General features: G+C 42.0%; 1 protein-coding gene across 1 annotated transcript in view; it reads right to left on the reverse strand.

Moving 5' to 3' along the window:
• Nucleotides 1-241: 241 nt before the first annotated feature.
• LOC137398787 (malignant fibrous histiocytoma-amplified sequence 1 homolog) overlaps nt 242-20,673 on the reverse strand; it is a 61,285-nt gene continuing 40,853 nt past the window's right edge. The window contains exons 8-15 of the mRNA XM_068084964.1: nt 5,539-7,541; nt 5,226-5,309; nt 4,835-5,013; nt 3,141-3,323; nt 2,133-2,355; nt 1,551-1,751; nt 1,142-1,251; nt 242-1,002 (exon numbers count right to left, since the gene is read on the reverse strand). Of these exons, the coding sequence (XP_067941065.1) occupies nt 817-1,002; nt 1,142-1,251; nt 1,551-1,751; nt 2,133-2,355; nt 3,141-3,323; nt 4,835-5,013; nt 5,226-5,309; nt 5,539-7,541 (3,169 nt within the window). The 3' untranslated portion in view covers nt 242-816. The remainder of the gene's footprint in view (nt 1,003-1,141; nt 1,252-1,550; nt 1,752-2,132; nt 2,356-3,140; nt 3,324-4,834; nt 5,014-5,225; nt 5,310-5,538; nt 7,542-20,673) is intronic.

Here is a 20,673-nt window from a genome sequence, read left to right on the forward strand (position 1 = left end):
CAAGCTCCAGTGTGTGCGCTTATGTATATGCGAGCATGCAAGCATGTCTGTATCGGTATGTGTACACTTGTGTGCATGCGTGTCGCGTCTGTGTGTGTGCGTGTGTGTGAGTGAGCAAGCGTGTGAGTGTGCAAGTGTGTGTGTGCATATAGTTGCATGTGTGGATAGGTGCATGTGTGTGTGCTTGCATATGTACAAATCTGACTGTGTGTGCACCGTGTGATATATTGATATAGTCACCATGGTATAGCATTTGAAATTATAATTGTCCAAAGAGTAAAAAAGCTTGAAGACCACATTTAAGTAACATACATGCCTATAAAATAGAGTGGCAAAGTTGAATACAAGTTTGTAAGTTTGTGTGTTTGCAAACTGGTTTTATATTGTGATGGAAAAATATGACACTCAACTGCTTCACATCACTGAATACGCAATAAACAATTAAAACTAGGCTGCACACAATACAGAGACCTGCGCTAGATGTTCACCCCAAACAAATATATCTTCATTGAAAACTCCAAAAAAACTACAGAAAAATCAAAAAATATTAGTAATAGTAACAGCTTAAGATATCCCCAAAGGTCAGATGCCAACATACAGAGTTTTAGTTAGTAAATATGATATAGATTGATTGCGTAAGTATATGAAAAGGCTATTTTGCAGCCTCCTGCCAAGTTTTGAGTGTCAAAAGATAATCTGTAATAATAATATCCAAAATTGCCGAATAAGCAGAATTGATTTGTATAAACCAATCAGCAGGCAGCAACGGTTTGCTAGGTAGATGCGTAGAGCAATCCTAAACTCAGCGCTTGCGTTTCAACATGTATATTTCAACTTTTTTATTTTCGGATTGTCATCAGAAGCTTTGAAGGTGCGCTTTGAGTATCCAGGAAAAAGGAAAAGCTTTCGGCGGCGCGTGAAGGTGCAGATTGATGTTGGCACATTTCCTCCCAGCAGATAGTTGGAATCACAAAGACTGACTTGGCGTACTCTCTCCTGAATCTATAAAGACCATCTAAAATTCTCTAAACACTAATTTGGTATCAATTTTTCATTTTGACCTGTTCACTGTTTAAAAATTTATTTTTAGTTGAAATATCCTCTTCCTGAGAGTTAATATATAGAAATTAAAATCACTTACTATTTTGAATAGACTCTCAACGTCTCTGTGGCATGCATGTTTGTAGAATGTATAAACTAATATCCGTATGAAAAATGATCCATGAGTGTGAGACCTTGTTGATGTGTAGGCTGTAAAACAAGATATAGTCTGTTATTGCACTCTAATCAGGCATGGAAACTGAACACTTTTATAACCTGTTGTATTATTTATGTTAGTCTAAATAAAGTTTTTAGATAAATGTCATTAGGAATTTAATATAATAAATAATAATGATAATAACAAATGACTGAAAAGAAAGCTTATCAACATTAACATGGTTTCATCGAGCTTCAGATGAAGAAAGAAAAATAATTAACACTTTTATTGCTCTCTTACTAGCCAGACTACTACTACATACTAGAGATGCCTGAATACAGTTGATACACACATTCACTGCTAGCCTTCATGATGCAGAAGTCATCTACATTTAGTACAGTAGGGGGATTTAAAGGAGGTCGTAGTTCATTCTTAGAATCTGTGCCGAAAAGAGACTGTTTTGGACCGCTGGCAGCTGTAGATCCTAAATCAGCAGATGAGGACGCAGTATGCCTTGCAGACAAGTTGTGTGATACTCCGTAATCAGAGAGTCCTGAAGTACAGTAACAAAGAGTAACTTCGTGAGTGTTGTGACTAGTGTACATAAAAAGTTGTCGTAAGTTCACTAAGCTGATATTTGGGGTCTAAGAATAGAGACAAACTAATTATCCCCAAAAATTTACGGCTCACTTATGGATGTTATAATAATAACTTTCCATTTTCAGGTCGAATAATCCCTATAGTGCTTTGCAATCATCAAGTTAGTCCATCTAGTACTTTTATTGTTAAAAATAGTATGTTAAATAATAAAGTTGTTCATTATTAGTTACACAAAAAATTGTCAATTTGTTTCAAGCTTGTATTGGGGAAAAAAGATTTTATAACCATTTATCCAGGATTGCAGTTTGCTATGATCTATTTCTCTTATACCAACCTCCAGAACAAGCTTGTACAATAATGAGTTTAGGTTTGCCAGCCATTGCAGGAAATCTCTGTGGAGACAAACTGTCTCTAATAGATACCAATGAAAACTGCTCTCCATGGTGGTCTAAGATCATGTCTCCATCCGTTCCATGACTCATTATGATCAGTACAAACATTCCCAGTTTGTGGTGCTCTTCTCTTTTCGTTTCCTTTTCTATCTTTTTAAGAATTTCCTGTTACAAATGTTAGATTGAATGCTTTAAAATTAAAGAGCGCTTCATTACATATATGGTGAGAAATTTTATCTAAATTCTGCTTGTTTTTGCTAAACTAGTAGTATTTCATATAAGTTATTTGTAAAACTTTTTGATTTAAATAAAAATTACAGTTGGTATTTTAATATGTGCTTGTCTTGTTAACAGTAAAAGACTTTTTATAAAATGTTTAAACTTTTCCTTAAACCTTCAATATATCATTTTTTAAAGATTACTACCAGAAGTAGTATATTATTTATCAAAATATATATGCTGATCAATGTTATTTAAACTTTGTTTAGTTTTACTTAAATAAAAACATTTAATTAAGGTGATTAAAACATTTCAATTAAGGTGAATCGTAGAACAATTGGAGTCGGTATTAAAGCATATGCTTGTCTTGGTAAAAAAGTAAAAAAAATTTTTATAATTGTTCAAATTTTTGTTAAATCTTGAATATTTCCTTTTTTAAAAATTGTTTGTAGAAAAATTGGGTTTGTTAAAAGAATTAAGTAGAAACTAAACGGTACATGACTAACATTATTTAATAAATTGCTTGTCTTTAATTATGAAGATTTACCGAGCAGCTAATAAAAATCTAGCGTGAAAGTATTCCATCAGTATGGAAACTGCATTTATGACACTGATGATGATGCAACTACATTATTCTAGTTTAACTAAACTCATCTGTATCTTGTAAAACTTATGAGAATTTGAATACACTCGTGTATTTCTACGAACAAACTAGTTTCTGTTGTAGCTACCTCACGACTCAAGTCAGTATGTTCGGTTTCGGTTTTGGCAACATCAAATTTCAAGTCTTTGAGCAGTCTTTGCAAGTTTGCATAGTCAACTTCAGAGCCGTGCCTTGTTTCGCCAGTGTGCTGAAATGTTTTGATGTTGAAAATAAGGGCTCTCCCTTTGATTCCCTCACTCATTTTGTAGATCTAAAACACAATCAATGACCAATTTGTTGTCATTCGTAAAGAACCTATTTAAGTACATAACTACACATTTTCATAGCTCAATTTTTTGTAACTTTACCAGTTACATTATTTCTGTCATTTAAAGTCATATATAACACTTATAAAACTGTGGTATGACAAGCTGGTCTAATGGAAAAGTTCTAGCTTAGCAGGTATTTATCTATTTGCCTGTCTCAATTGAATAACTTCAATATATATTTTTATGATAGTAATTGAAGCTGGGGTGGTAGACAGGTATAGAATTGTACTGAAATATTATTAGAAAAAAATGATGGTAGAAAAGGTTTGACATGTAAATTTACTGATGCTGATAAGAATCAAAAAATTAAGAACAACAATACTGTAATATCAACAAATAATCAATAATCATTAATAACAGTAATATCAACAAATGAGATAAATAAGAGGAAGTTAGATATGTTATTATTATTAAATGAGATAAAATAAAAGCTGTTTTTTGCTGACGTAAAGTAGAAGCTATCAGTTAGGTTAGCAAAGTTTACCACATTCACTATGGTATTATTATTTTACCAAAAAGATATTTTACGAAATCAATTATATTTCTTGTGATCTTTCACAAAATGTTCTCTAAGTCATATTGGAATTGCTTTAAACAATAACTACATGTAGATTTGAGCAAGTTATAAGTGGTCTTTGATCTTTGGTTTTCAATAAAATTTCTATTATAGCAAATCATGCACAAACTTAACAGGTGCGGGTGATCGCCACACAATATATTATTGTTCCTTAATTTGTTTTAGACAGTTAAAAAGTTTATATTTGGTTGTGTTGGCTCACTGATCTAGTATAAGTGTATGTCTCGTTTGTTTTCTTTAGCAGATTCAATTTTTTTGAAGCTATTTGAGCATGTAAAAAATCAAATCAGGTCAAAACTATCATACTATAATTAATTCATAGTAGTGGGAAATTTTTCGGTACCGGTTTATTATCTTTTGGTACTGCTTATTTCATCGCAGTTTTACAATCACCAAAATATTATGTTAGAGACAGATTTGATTGTAAAATATTTTTTAAAGTGTTTGTACAAACTCATATAACTCAGTTCTAAAGCATAATGATTGCTGTTTATTTAGTTAACCATTAACAATGTTCTAAACAATGCTAAAATGTTCTGTACCTTTAGAAATAGTTTAGCAAGGTAAGTTCAGACACTTTAGTTCATGTTCAAAGAAGTTTACCGTTTAAAAATTTGTTAGATTATTCGCATATGGCAATAGTTGCAATTTTAAATAAAAAATAGAAGATTTTGTGAGAATTGATATTGTGCGCAATCAAATTAAAATAATTAAAAAAATCTCACTCTAAGGCCCAATGAGTTTGACATGATTCTCTCATTCAGAAAAGAAACCGTCAATTAAAATTTGTTGAGTCATATGATATTCATTTTAGGAATCGAATGAGCTACTCTGTTTTTATATTACAAAGTCCATCTTCTGTTGAACCAAAAATACCTCATTTTCATTGCTATAGAGGTCCTTCACATGTCTCTTTGTTGTGGGAATCAGCCTGATTATAATCTGTTTTTCTGTTTTCTCATCACAGTATCCTTCTTGTTCAACATCAGATAAATCACTGTCCTCATCAATGGCTGAGCTTTGCGCTTGATCCATGTGTTCGACATTACTCATTGCTAAAAGAAAAACACATTTAAAATTAAGTTTGACGTTTCATTTTAACGTAAAAATAAACATGTTTCAGAGGAAGTTTCTTGTACCATTCAGCATTGTATTTACATACAAGAGATTACAAATAGTTCGATTATTTATTTTATAATCACCTGGTTTTCCTGGATGTTGTTGGAAAATACATTTGAAAATGCTTCTAGCCAACATGATTTCTTACCTCTTGCAGAGCTGGATTGGAAAAGTTCCAAATTAGAAAGATACTCATCAAGAGCAGCGACTTCATTGTCAGTAAGTTGAAAACCTACAATAGAAAGTTGAGAGGTTCCTATGAGCTTTATTCAATTTGATGCTTATATGGATTAAAGTTTACCATGTTTAAACTGCACATTAATTAGTTTATGAGGGTAATGATCTAATTAATTGGCAAATTGCAAATTTGCTAATTGCAAAATAAAACGGTATATCAGTGCATCGTTTGGGATCTAACAGACTCCACACAAAATTTTTAGCAAAAATGATATTTTACTCACATGGAAATTTCAAAGGGGTTGGAACCTGTGTAGAAGAAGTAGAATGTTCTTTACAAACAACTGGTTCTATGCCAGAAAATGTAGAAACCTTCAATGCAGTTTTTCCGCTTGCCTCGTAGAGGCAGTAAAGCCACTTGGGGTTAACCTGTGAATCTGGCTCCTGATCTCCTCGGAACATGCAGTGTGAACAGTAGATACGAACAGCTACATGGCAAGCCTTCCATGATTGAGACAATTGTTGGATGATGGCATCAGCTACATTAATTAAACGCTGCCAAGATGTGCCAAGTTCTCTGGAGGTAGTTGCAACTTGTACTGATACAACTTTTTTGTTGAAATCATGCTTAACAGTGGTTACGCTATTTCCATGTCTGATAGTCACTCCGTTTTTGTATGCCGAGGATTGGTGAAGAGGGTTGGAAAGAAGGTTGAGCACTGTAACGGATAGTTGCTGATGAACATACTTTGGTATGGACAAGCCTCTAAGAAGGATATCAACCTTCACCCGCAACACCCCTTCTATTTTGAACAAGTCTTTCAGAGATTCGGAAGCCAAAGATGGAACCAAAAATTCTGCATGAGGGGACTTCCCAAATGGACCATGCATCATTAAAAAAGACTCCAAAAGCCCTACTGAAACAGCAAAGGAAAAACTAGAAGCTTCGAGAAGATTTTTCAGAAGAGCCTCAGCCAGAATGCCATTATGTAGGAGTCGTTGCACTAGTGCTTCATATTCAAGCTTGTCAATTACTCTGCCTTGGTGGGCAAAACAAGCAAACTTTGTAAGATGATCATTCCACTGCTTTTGTGAAGAATGATGAAAGAGCAGATTTATCATAGATGTGATTTCACCGAACCTGTGAAAAATGTAACCGGAGAGGCCCTCAATCTTTTCAAAGAAGAACAGTCGACCACAGTTGTGCATGTATCGCAAGACAATCAGTGGGTCTGCATCTGGAAAATGATTCAGAACTTTTGAGACTTCAACATATGGCTGTTCAGAACATTGTTTAATGAAAAGCTCCACAGAATGCCAAAGTTTTGGCAGTTCAATAATGTGATCTTCGCATCTGCTGTTCAGATTCTTCATAAGAAGTTTGATGTTGGATGTCACATCCAGATCTTTTCCAAACTCAAAAATCTCACCTTCATTGAACAATGGTAGCTGTCTGTTAGATAGATGCTTAATTGCGTTAAGAGTTTTTGGAGAAAGACTTTCAAGTTTATTTTCCTCTTCCAGAAGTTTTTGACGTATCAGCTCAGCCTCTGTGAGAAGATCCATACGTGCTTGATTTACCTGATCACTTGTCAGTTCATCCGTGTGGGTGAGAACAAGAATTGGTGAACCAAGCTTTGGGCAAGCCAGGTATAGATGAGCCAGCCAATCGAAGCAAACATTTCTGCATGCTTGTTCTGGCCCTTCAGTTTGTGCTCTTTGCGCGAAGTCGGCCAAGTCCACTACAATAAGGGGAATGCACTTCTCCTTGCTAAGAATACAATAAGCATGGTGGTAAATTTGATTACCTCCATAATCAAATAGCTTAACTTGTGTGGTCTCAAGAGGTAAATCTTTTACTTGGAAAACTCTGGTTGTCTCATCCTGTTCAGAAGTTTTTTCCCGATATGTCAGAACACGCTTGCCAGCTTTTAACGTTTTAAACAAGCTTGTCTTTCCTGAGAGTGGACTTCCGATAACAGCTACTGGCACTTCTATCAGCTTCACCGGTTTTTCAGCAGCAAGATCAATAAAAAACTTTCTGATAGCTGTGATTCCTTGTTGACAAACACTGTATGGAGGTTCTTTCAAGCTGTCATTACCTCGACAGTCAAGCTTAACAAGACTCTTCATTTCTAAAACTGCACTTTCTATTTTTAACAGTTTTGTATTCCAACCCAGGTCTAGAAAAGCCAGCTTATCCAGCTTGTAGATCCACAGTGGGAGAGATTGTATGTTGTCGTTGTTAGATAAGTTCAAAACTTTCAAATTCTGAAGACCATGGCATCTAAAATAATATTCTTTTGTATTTCATAATTTTCAAACACAATTCATTTTTTCATCTGGTCAAGAGATTTAATAAACAATTACATTATATTATACATATGGCCATGCCGATTTTAGTGCGCTATTGATCCTTTAATGGTAAGTGAAAACTGTATTATCTGAGAGCTCACATTGTTCAATTATAAAATAAAGCAAACTATGAGGATATAGTTGAATGTGATTGCAGGCTGTAAGCATTAAAAATATTCTTTAGAGCATGATGTGATCTTATGATAAAATTTTTTATGAAAATAAACTCGACGCCACTAATGCCTCTAAAATATAGCACTCCCAGAAATCCAGCTACGCAAAGCAACTCACCAAACCTTTATCTATTTATATTAAAAACAACAATAATAAATAGCTAGCAGAGATGTTTGTAATAACAACTATTCTGCCCTATGTTGACATAACCCTATATCTCTTCAATTTTTCAAAATTGATTTTTTAGTCTCAAACTCATTTTCCTTGCTCAATGTAAGCTGGAAAAAAAAATTTCTCAAAAATTTCCATGGGAAAGCCATTTTTTACACTTCATAAACCCTATATCTCCCACTAATAAAATATAAACTGCGGACATAACCCTATATCAGCTAATACAGGGCTTTGTCTGCATAATATGCTATTCAATTGATGTCCAACCTGCAGACAAAGACAATCAACAACATTATGCCATCAATTGTTTGCAATTCTTGTCGCTATAAGTTTGCCTTGTTGTTAACGACTAGACTGTGAGGCTTCATGGATAGGTGTTGCAGAATGGTAATATATTCTGAGTTCATGGAATCATATCACACTGTCTGAAGTTGTGTGATATAAATTTTGCTGGCAGACTAATTTCACCAGTGAGTGCTAGTCAACCAACAGCAAGAGTTCACAGATATATTCAATTTTACAACTCGCAGATGTATTCAAGTTTACAACTAAGTACTACTTTTAATTTATATTTTTTCATATCCAAATGGATGGAGAAGCCGGACCACTTGATATCAGAGCTCCAGCAGCAGCAACAGGTATGCCTATTTCATCATTGCGATCCATCCACTACGAGTAAATTTTGTGCGATAAACTTGTTCCAATATTAATATGATATAGCATATTTATCTTGTCATATTTTTGTATATTCCAGTGACAATAATTAATTTATGGTTTATGTTTTAGGAAACCAAAATGATATTGGCACCACACCAAAGTGTAGGAGGACAGATGAGGCAAAGAGGCAGCACAATATTGAAGAAGGCTGTAAATGTTTATGACTTTGGTGACTTCACAAAGTGTGTGGCAGCAGCCTCAGTTAAGGTTTCAGTGCCTGAGGTTACTCAGTTTGTTAACTACAAGAGCCACCAATCGCAAACTAAGCTGCAAGCAGCTGGCCGTCCAATGCTCAGTGAAGTTAGTGTGGTAAAGTTTGTAAGAGGAAGCAGAAACTTCACTTACAAACTTAATCATGAAAATGACACTCATGGCTGGAGTTCGACTTTCTAAAGTCATGGTATAAAATTTTGGCTGACCAAGGACTGATGCAGTCAGCACATCGGGGAGTAAGCAAGCAGAAGAAGCAGGGACTGGTCAAAAACCTGGTTGAGAAACATACGCCACCGAGCCGTCACCGATTTTGGAAAAATTTGGTAGTCAGCAATGCTGTAGACTTGGTCACAGACTTTGAGTGGGCCCATATAACTATATGTTAAGCAAGTGATCCTTCAATTATTATATAGCGATACCGAGGTTTTATAATCGGTGTGGTATAATGATTATATTTGACTGATCTCCATATGTGTTTTGCAATGTTTCTCTCTTCTAAACCATATATCAATAATTCAATACATATTTGTTCAAATGTACATGCTAATATGTGGATTATTGCAGGTGATAAAATGCTCACAAAGCCCTATATCTCTAAGTAAAGGGTCTCATCTGCATAATTTTAGTCAACAAATGACAATATTAGCTCACTAAACCAATTATCTCATTGTTTATCTCATTGTTTTCCTCGAATCAAAATTTCAATTGATAATTATATTTGAGATAACCATACAAACATTGTGAAAGAAATTTTTTTTTATTATATTCATATGTTTAGGCTAGACAACAAGCGCTCTTAAATCATCTCTGCTGAACAACTTCACATTCCGGAGATATAGGGTTATGTCAGCACAGGCCAGTATTATAAAGCTCTAAAAATGCTAAAATAACTCCATTTTGGTGTTATCGCAATGACAAAAATTGATTCATATGAAAAATGTGCACTATTGTTCAGATCGGGTGATTACCTTTTTCTTGATGTATTAGGAAAGCGTTACCTGAATACTTTTAAAAAGGAGTTAGCTGCTACAACAAAAGCCTTGACAAATGAGCATGGGTGAGGGGACATTAAATGAGTGAATGGCTAAACAATTTTGATCTGAGGGACATTACTTATTCAAAGGTCTAGGCTGCTTTAGGAGGCATGCAACCAAACAGAGAGCTTTAGGTGCAGGAGGAAGGAAGCTCCTACTGGAAGAACTTCCTACTGGAAGAAATCCAGGAAGAACTGTGGAAAGCCTGCCAAACGGACCCAATAGATACACTGCTCCAGGAGCAGAAACCTACTGAGGGCTCCGACAGGACTTGCCTGAGGAAGCGGCGTGCTCCTACTGGAAGAACTTCCAATGGGAAAAAACCCATAAAAAAAACCAGCGGCCGCGGACACAGTAGAGGCACTGCTCTGGGAGAAGAGCAGAAACCTACTGGAAGCCAGACATGGCCAACAGGAGAGCCAGGAGCACGGGTGTTACTGATGCCAAGAGCTCAGGAACCGGCACCACGTTTCAGGACTTCCCAGAATACTGGAAAAGGAGATGTGGAGTATTTTATTGCTCGCTTCACAGAGGTAGCCGACGCTAACCAGTGGACAGACGGAGCAATGCTATTGCACTTCCGGGAAACACTGGGCAAACAGGCTGAGGACTACAGGCGGGCCGATGACCAGGAGGCCATTTGCAATGCCCTCCGGGCAAGATTTGGGCTATCCGCCAGGCAAGCGCTAAGCCAGCTCAACACCCTTAGGCAAGAGGAAGGAACGACGTTGCAGGAGCATGCTATGGAGGTCGAGAGGTTGGTGCACATTGCGTACGGGGACCTAACGAATCGTCACCGAAATAGCATGGCTATGGAGACCTTTTGCAGCTCGCTGAGGGACCCTGCCCTGCAGAGACATCTGTTGGCCGTACCTACGCCCACACTGGAGGATGCTGTATGGGCCAGGAATGACTACCTCCAAATTCAAGGAAGCGAGTGTAGACCCACCGAATCTTCAGTACGAGCCCTGGAAGGAGGAGCCTCTAACCAGTTGAACTCGGTCAAGACCGATGTTACAGAACAACTAGCCTGACTGGTCCAAACTCTCATAGAAAAGGTGGAACAGCTCCAGGAGCAGATTCACACTCAAATCAAGAAAAGGAGCCAGCCAGCTACTCTTTGCTGGGGATGTGGCCGACAGGGGCATGTACGAAAAAATTGCCCTCGCCACACCAAACCGGCTTCTTGAAACGAAGGACGGCCACAGCAGTAGCTCCAACAACTGGCTGTGTCAAGACCAAAAAAACACGGAAAGACAATAGGATTTCCCGAGACTCGGCGGCGGCTGGTCTCAACCAGCAAAGGCTAGCCCAAGGGATATTTGTGCACAGGAAGGGCCTGTGGTGACACGGAACTATTACCAGTCCTTGGGTGAGACTGGTCTGGACAGCCCCCCTGTCCCGGACACGGCCTATGCCCCTCCGTGCGAACGGCAGCGACGTAGCCCGAAACGCAGGAGAGTGACCACCAACGCCCCTCCACCCCAGACACTGAGGACCATTCCCACTGGATCGGACAGTCGAAAGTCTGCCTTAAAAACGGCAAAGCCGACCTCTTCTCCACTTTGTGGGTGGCGATCACGGGAGCAGCAGATTTACTCTGAACGTGGGATGGCCCGAGGGATCGACCTCGCCCTACCATGGAAAGGAAGCCTTCCAGGCCTCACGGAGGATGTCCTGAAAGATCCCACCAGGGCGCAAGCCCTCAGCCGACTCCACTCTAACAGCTATTTCCTCCTGGGAAAAATGGAGGGGCGGCCCATCCAGTTCCTGTTGGACACCAGATGCACCACCATTTTGATCAATAAACAAATATTTGATCGATTGCCAGGAGCCGTGCGGGACCGACTCGAGGAAAGTGACAGCCACAGGCTATTGGCTGACAGGACACGACTCCCCTTCTATGGGATATTCGTCTGACGATCCGCTTGAGGGATGTAAAGACAGAGGAAGTCTTCGTAGTTAGCCGACTGAGCGAAGATGCCATACTCGGAATGCCGTTCTTCATGGCCCCTCAATGCGCTCTTAAGTTTGAGCAACCGTTGGTCCAAGTGGATGGCAGACAGCTAGTCTACATGGACCGGCTTGGTGGCTGCTACAGAGCAAAGTACAGGTGATAAGGGGAGTAGTGGTTCCCGCCCGAACAGAGATGGCGACACACTGTCGCATCACCATGCGGAACTATTGCCCCATGGAACTAATCGAGGGTCATCACCCGCTGCATTAAGACTGGAGCAACCTTTGACCTTCCGGTCCAGAGCCACTATTGGCACTTACACGGGAGTGGAGACCCCACTGGTCGAGGAGGACGATCCCTTATTGTGCAACGCCGGTCTGACTTCAATCAATGGAGTGCCGGCTCACCTTGAGGAATTGTTCCAGTTGCGTCCCTGCTGCGTCGGTATGCTACAGTGTTCAGTACGGGTGGCGACGATGTGGGAAAGACCTCAGAGGTGAAACATTCTATTCCGCTTAAAGAGGGCACTCGGCCAATCCGACAACCCCCTCACAGACTCGGACCGGAGAAGAAGGCAGAGGCCGGGAGGCAGGTCCAGAATGTGCTCAAACGAGGGCTCATCGAGCCAGCCGGAGGGGCTTGGAGCTCCCCCGTGGTGTTGGTCCAGAAGAAGGATAGGAAGTAGGGTTTCTGTATTGACTAACGGTGTCTCAACGTCGTCCCGGAGCAGGACGCCTACCCGCTACCCAGGATCGACGACAGCCTGGACGCCCTGTCCGGCAGTCGCTATTTTAGCATGCTCGACCTAGTGAGCGGGTATTAGCAGGTACCCCTGGATGCAGAGGCGCAAGAGAAGTCGGCTTTCTCGACACCGTCTGGACTGTAGAAATGGAAGGTGTTGCCTTTCGGACTGACGTCTGCACTCGCCACCTTCCAAAGACTCATGGAACACGCTCTGGATGGCCTCCACTCGAGAAAGCTGCTGCTATATCTGAATAATCTTATCGTCATTGCCCCGGATTTCGATACGCATTTCCATCGGCTGGAGGAGGTTTTCCGGAGACTCTACAAAGCCGGACTGAAGTTGAAGCCCTCCAAATGCGAGCTATTGCAATCCCAAGTCCGCTACCTGGGTCACATAGTAAACCAAGACGGAGTCTCTACAGACCCCGACAACGTGGGGGCAGTCGCAAAGTGGCCGAGTCCGCGCGGAGTGAAGGAACTCCAAGGATTACTCGGGACGGTCGGCTACTACTGGCAATGTATCCCAGAGTTCGCCACTATAGCGCACCCCTTGCACCGACTGACTGCAAAGGGATAGTCCTGGTGATGGACAGAGGGAGAACAGGCCATTTTCAACACGCTGCAGGAGAGCATCAGTGCCGCCCCGATCTTGGGCTATCCGGATCCTCGGAGGCAGTACATTCTAGACTTGGATGCCAGCGGATGTGGAGTGGGGGCCGTGCTGTCCCAAGAACAGGAGGGCTGCGAGAGGGTCATTGCCTACTACAGCAAAACCCTCATCCCCTCGGAACGCAATTACTGCGTCACTCGACGGGAGCTACTTGCGGTAGTGAAGGCGATCAAGCACTTCCGGTCGTATATGTATGGCCAGGAGTTCTTCCTACGGATGGACCACGCTTCACTCCGGCAGCTATGCTGGAGGAGGGAGCCCTCAAACCAAGTAGCCAGGTGGCTTGAGATCTTGGCAGAGTTTCGCTACATCCTGGAGCACCGGTCAGGGATCCCCCACAGGAATGCAGATGGATTGAGCAGGCAAACCTGTGAGGACTGCCAGCAATGCACGAGCATTGAACAGAGGGACGGGCCCTCGCGGAAAATGTTGGCAAGGGAACAAAGGCCATTAGCCGCGTGGGTACCGACCAGTTGCCTGGATGTTACTCCCGCCCTCGTTAGAGCGGGATCGACCCTGGGTAACGTTGCTTACCCCGGGTGCCAGCCAGCAACCGCGCATGGGACTCCTGCCTCAACAGCAGCGGGATTGATCCTGGGTGCCGGAGGTTCCCCCGAGGGGCTATCAGCCCAACCAGGAGTGACAGGACCAAAGGGCGAACTTGCAAGGACACAGGCTACCGGACAGGGACCAGTGGCCATCACGCACCGTGCTATCGCTGCAAGAAAGGAGGTGACAGCAGAACACCTAGAGGTCGGGAGCAGAGAGCTGGACATCCTGCATCGCATGCAGGGCTTTCTGCGCATACGACGGGACGGCGGGCTGGAAGCACATGTAGCCCTGCAGGGCCACGCCAGTTGGTGCGCTATCTGCCCCCCGGCCATACGGAAAACCACGGTGTCGCAAACACACGCTCTGGCTCACTCTGGGGTGAGAAGGACGATATGTCGCCTCCAACTGACGTGGTACTGGCCCGGACTGACATCCACAGTCAAACGGCTCGTCAGGAGTTGCGAGGTGTGCCAGGCCGCAAAGCATAGAGAGACAAAGGCGGCCGGAGGAAAAAGGAGGCTCTACTCAGGACGACCATGGCAGAAGGTGGCCGTGGATCTGGCGGGGTCATTTCCTGTCACGCCAAGAGGGAACAAGTGGGTGCTGGTTCTCACCAACCACTTCACTCAGTGGCAGGATGCATTGGCACTACTTGACGCCACGGCCCTGGTGGTCGCCAACACACTGGATGAGCAGGTGTTCTGCTACCTGGGATTGTCAGTGCAGATCCACACGAACTAAGGAGCACAGTTCGAGAGCCAACTGATGGCCGAACTGTGCCAACTCTCTCTGGAACATAGGGAAGACCTACACGACTCCGTATCATCCACAGGCAAATGGAGTCGTGGAGCGAAATAACCGGAGACTCGGAGACTCATTGAGGGTGCTGCTCCTGGCTCAGAGGCAGGACGAGTGGGACCTACTGCTCCCCCATCTGATGAGGGCATACAGAGGCACCCCCACTTCACGACTGGAGAAACGGCCAACATGCTTATGTTTGGACGAGAGCTGAGGTTGCCAGATCAGCTAGAAAGCCAACCCCCACCGACCGAGTTTTTTTTGCCCACGAACTCTCTCAGGAGGTGCAGCAGAAACTGCAGACAGTGCACGAGGCACTACGGCAAAGCCAAATGGAGATGCGGCAAGAAGACAAGGAAGAGCCACCGCTGTACGCCCCAGGCGGCTGGGTGTGGCTCACGAACAAACGCCGGAGACGAGGAAAAAATCCCAAGCTGCAGGTGATGTTCATTGGACCATACCAAGTCTTGAAGGCCTGGAGGAACCACACATATCTGGTGGAACGGCAGGGCCAGTCTTTTATCCAAGGAGAAGGAAAGCTAAAACCCTATCATGCTTGCCCAGAGAGGTTGGGACAGGCCCCAGCCTCTCTGGAGCCACAGAGGGGTCCCAACATGAAAGCAGTGCAACCCAGCAGGTCGGAAAAAAGGCAGGAAGAGGTTAGGGTAGATCCTGTACCAATAATGCCAGCCCCCAGATAGGAAAAGTTGCTAATAGAGGCTGCAAAAATCGAGGGCAGGAGATAACTCCGGGAGAAATTCCAGCCGGACCGGAGGAAAAAGGAAGTCAAGGACGCCATCCAAGTTCCGAGGAAATCAATCCGGCCACACGGAAGTAAGTTCAGGGTGAACCGGAATCAAACCCGGTAGACACCGAAGAGACCACAACTCCAGATCCCATCAGCCCCGCAATCCAATCAACTCCGGTTCGGCACAATATGAGGCCGGCCCGAACAACTAGGAAGCCGGTACGATACGGAAATGGTGTATGCTACTCTACGGAATTAACGGAAAACGGTCCGGAGGTCGCGCGGGAAGGAGGTAAAACGATTCTCATGGACACAACCAATGATTTCTTATTAAAGCACTCGTTTTCCCTGGACAACATCAGAGTGCTGGAAAAGATGGAGAGCGAAGGCAACATATTTCTACAGGACTTACTGACTTCAGTCACAATGAGCTTGGAAGAAGCTGGAGAAGGAGTGAGTAGGCCAACACCGGCAAACGTGGTGGCCTACAAAGGGAGTAACACGGAGAGGGATGTGGCACGACGGCCGGATTCTGCCATGTTGGAATTCACTGAGGAGGGAGTAGAGGCGCTGTTGGATGCTACTCTGCCAGAGAACAGCGTGGAGGAGCTGCCCAACGAGGCCATACCAGAACCAGTGGAAGAAGAGTGCTGGGTGACTGCTGTGTGCACGAAGAGGAGACGGGTAAGCCCCCCTTCACCGGAGTTGTCTTTTTCTCCACCGGCTGTTGCTGTGAGAGAGAGCACACCCGTGAGGGAGCCAAAGCCAGAGAAAATCAAGTCGCGGAAGAAGGCCATCGTAAGGACTATCAAGTACCTGTCTTTCCGGACTATAGCACGAGCGGAAAAGCAGATGAGAGATGGGAGTTGCCAGATCTGCCAGTTTACAACCAGCACCGGGCGGATCCAATCTCACGTACGGCAACACTACACCATGTTTGTGTGTCCCTGCAATTGGCAGCACATGTCAAGGGACCAGATGTTGCTGCACTGCGCGACTCACCAGCAAGGAGGAGTGGAGCCGGTGGTGCATCTGATGGACCAAGACTCCTGGGAGTAGTTCTGCCAAGAAAACATGAAAGGCTCCCTGACGATGGCTGCCTGCACACTCACTACCAGAGGAAAGAGGGGCCGCAGCCCCCGGAGAGGAGCACAGCAGGCCAGGACACTACTGTGCCCCCCAACCCAGGCGTTAGCACAGGACGCCCAGGCGTGGATGAGGGCTGCCGAGACGATGCAGACGGTCCTATGGCAGGGATAGCTAGATGGCCGGGAACGCCAGTTATTATTGAAGGAGATAGAGCGCCTCCGCCACAGAGCCCGCCAGCATGAGGCTCTGGCCCAACTAGTACTCCCTCAGGATGTGAATTGGAGACCGTAGTCGCCAACGGGGGGAGTGTGTGGTGGATGGGGTCCCGTAGCATTTAGCCAAACCAAGCCGATGCACAGCCAAGTCATCTCGAGGCAAGCCAAGCCACAGCCAAGCTAGAGCCGTACCGACTTAAGACTGAGCCGAGCTGGACCGATCCATGCCGGGTCTAACCAAGCAGAACAAAGGCGGGGTCTAGCAGCTATATACATGTAAGCCCGAACAATTTCAGAGCAGAGCAGTTCTGGGCCTGTTCATTGCCTGTTACTTGATTATTTCTTGTACACATTGATGAACTAAGCAGAAATATATGTATTGTACTCATGCACGAGTCTTGTACTAGTGGAGGAAAGTGAAGGTCGCATTAAACTTTTACAATACATTACCTGTCACTGTTTTAAAAACTGTTTTTAATACCCGTTCAACATCGGGTATTGCGCTAGTGTATATATATATATATATATATAAACTATATTAAGAACTGAAAACTTTTAAAACATTTTACAACTTAAAGTTTCATGGTTGCTACCATTCATCAGGTAAAATTAAAATGATTTGAAGCTCATATGACTGTACGTAAAAACACATCGAGTAGCTTAACGATAAAGGCCAGCTACATATATGGTAATACAACAATTTAATTGGTTCATGTCACAGCATTGCAAATTAAGTGCTTATTTGAATGTCTGCACTTTGACACAAGCTCGTTTCTTGAGTTTAAGCTTGCAAGCTCAGGTTTGTATAAAATGAAGTATTTCTCCCAAATACACAAATTACAGCGTTTACTGGTCTTATTGTAACTACTCGCTTTTTTCAATACTCTCCACTTGATGTCGTACTGGATGGATCGATCTTTAAGCTGCCATATATAATTACTTAGTTCTGTTGAAGTTCGTTTTGATGGATTGTGGAAGCTGCTACGATGGTTGTAATATCTTTTCTTGAATGAGCCCTCTGTCAAGCCAACATATGTCTGTTTGGTAGCATTAGGTTCTTTGGTCATAACTGTAGCCTGATAGATGACGGAACTGGACAAACATGCATTTGGCAGTGGACACGTACTTTTATCTCGACAGTTGCATGTTGCTGTTGGCTTTTCATTTGATAGCTGCGCTTTGTTGTTATTTGTAATAATCTGTCCAATATTCTTCATGCAGCTATAGCTAAGTTTTAAATTGTTTCTATTAAATATCGAATAAAGTTTGTGATCTTTGGGAAATTCTTCACTCAGAGCTCTGAAGAAAAGCTTTCCTATATTGGTGGCAACATTTTTAGAGAAAGGGGGGTTATACCAAAGTATATTTCTCCTGCGTTTGCTTCTGGGGTTATGCGATGTTATATTCTCACTAAATGTCAGTTTATGATGGTATCCACTTCTATTAAGGGCTTCTTGGTGCTCTTTTGTATTTTGTCTAAATATATCTTGATTTGATGATATTGCGGAGAGGCGCAGGTTGACTGATGCTGGAATGTTTTTGATGATGGAAGGTGGATGGTTAGATCTTGTGTGCATGTATCTAGGAACATTATTAGGCTTGCTGAAGGGTCTATATAATTCATTCTGTAGATCTAACGATATATCCAAAAAGTCAACGGTGCTTTTATTTGCATCTACAGATATTTTCAGCCCATATCGATGGAATAATGTGCACAGATTTTTCTTGAGCTTCTCAGTCTGTTTAGGAGTTGCTCTCACTACGCCAAGTCCATCATCTCGGTATAATCCAAAAGTCTCTTTTGTGATTTGGTTTATCTGATGTAACATAAAGCAGCCAACCAGTTCACATATTTCTGCTCCATCATAGGAGCCCATAGCCACATCGAAGCAGTCTGCATGTCCTGATTTCCCCCATGCTTCATGATCACTATATACCTGCAGACAAAACAACTAACTACTACAAGCTGGATTCCAACACTTACAATGATCTTCTCAAAAACAGTATCACCAAGTCTTATAGCAAGGTCGATAATAACACTATATCCTCCATCACGAGAGAAACAATGGAGATAGCTGATTCTCTTAACATCAGTGACAGGATAGACTCATTGGCAACCAATGATGCCTTTATCACTTTAAAAGACCACAAGGCGAGTTTTGCATCTAAACCATCTTGCCGCCTAATCAACCCTACTAAGAACGAACTTGGCATCGTAAGCAAGAACATAGTAGAACGCATAAACTTTAAAATAAATAGCGCCATCAGCATAAATCAATGGAAGAACACACATGACGTAATCACATGGTTCAATGCTATTCCTAATAAGAAAGAGTGTAGATTTCTATCTTTTGATGTTGTTGAGTTCTACCCCTCCATATCTATTGACCTTCTATCTCTAGCTTTAGACTTTGCTACCAACTACGAGACTATAACATCTGATGAGCACAGAATAATCTTGCACACCAAAAAGACCCTGCTATATAGTGATCATGAAGCATGGGGGAAATCAGGACATGCAGACTGCTTCGATGTGGCTATGGGCTCCTATGATGGAGCAGAGATATGTGAACTGGTTGGCTGCTTTATGTTACATCAGATAAACCAAATCACAAAAGAGACTTTTGGATTATACCGAGATGATGGACTTGGCGTAGTGAGAGCAACTCCTAAACAGACTGAGAAGCTCAAGAAAAATCTGTGCACATTATTCCATCGATATGGGCTGAAAATATCTGTAGATGCAAATAAAAGCACCGTTGACTTTTTGGATATATCGTTAGATCTACAGAATGAATTATATAGACCCTTCAGCAAGCCTAATAATGTTCCTAGATACGTGCACACAAGATCTAACCATCCACCTTCCATCATCAAAAACATTCCAGCATCAGTCAACCTGCGCCTCTCCGCAATATCATCAAATCAAGATATATTTAGACAAAATACAAAAGAGCACCAAGAAGCCCTTAATAGAAGTGGATACCATCATAAACTGACATTTAGTGAGAATATAACATCGCATAACACCAGAAGCAAACGCAGGAGAAATATACTTTGGTATAACCCCCCTTTCTCTAAAAATGTTGCCACCAATATAGGAAAGCTTTTCTTCAGAGCTCTGAGTGAAGAATTTCCCAAAGATCACAAACTTTATTCGATATTTAATAGAAACAATTTAAAACTTAGCTATAGCTGCATGAAGAATATTGGACAGATTATTACAAATAACAACAAAGCGCAGCTATCAAATGAAAAGCCAACAGCAACATGCAACTGTCGAGATAAAAGTACGTGTCCACTGCCAAATGCATGTTTGTCCAGTTCCGTCATCTATCAGGCTACAGTTATGACCAAAGAACCTAATGCTACCAAACAGACATATGTTGGCTTGACAGAGGGCTCATTCAAGAAAAGATATTACAACCATCGTAGCAGCTTCCACAATCCATCAAAACGAACTTCAACAGAACTAAGTAATTATATATGGCAGCTTAAAGATCGATCCATCCAGTACGACATCAAGTGGAGAGTATTGAAAAAAGCGAGTAGTTACAATAAGACCAGTAAACGCTGTAATTTGTGTATTTGGGAGAAATACTTCATTTTATACAAACCTGAGCTTGCAAGCTTAAACTCAAGAAACGAGCTTGTGTCAAAGTGCAGACATTCAAATAAGCACTTAATTTGCAATGCTGTGACATGAACCAATTAAATTGTTGTATTACCATATATGTAGCTGGCCTTTATCATTAAGCTACTCAATGTGTTTTTACGTACAGTCATATGAGCTTCAAATCATTTTAATTTTACCTGATGAATGGTAGCAACCATGAAACTTTAAGTTGTAAAATGTTTTAAAAGTTTTCAGTTCTTAATATAGTTTATATAAATGCTCTATTTTAATATTGAGCATTCTCTTCTAGTGAACTGCAACCTTCTTCTTCATCAGTATATATATATATATATATATATATATATA

Source organism: Watersipora subatra, chromosome 6, assembly GCF_963576615.1.
Source record: "Watersipora subatra chromosome 6, tzWatSuba1.1, whole genome shotgun sequence".
In the NCBI taxonomy this organism is placed as follows: Eukaryota; Metazoa; Bryozoa; class Gymnolaemata; order Cheilostomatida; family Watersiporidae; genus Watersipora; species Watersipora subatra.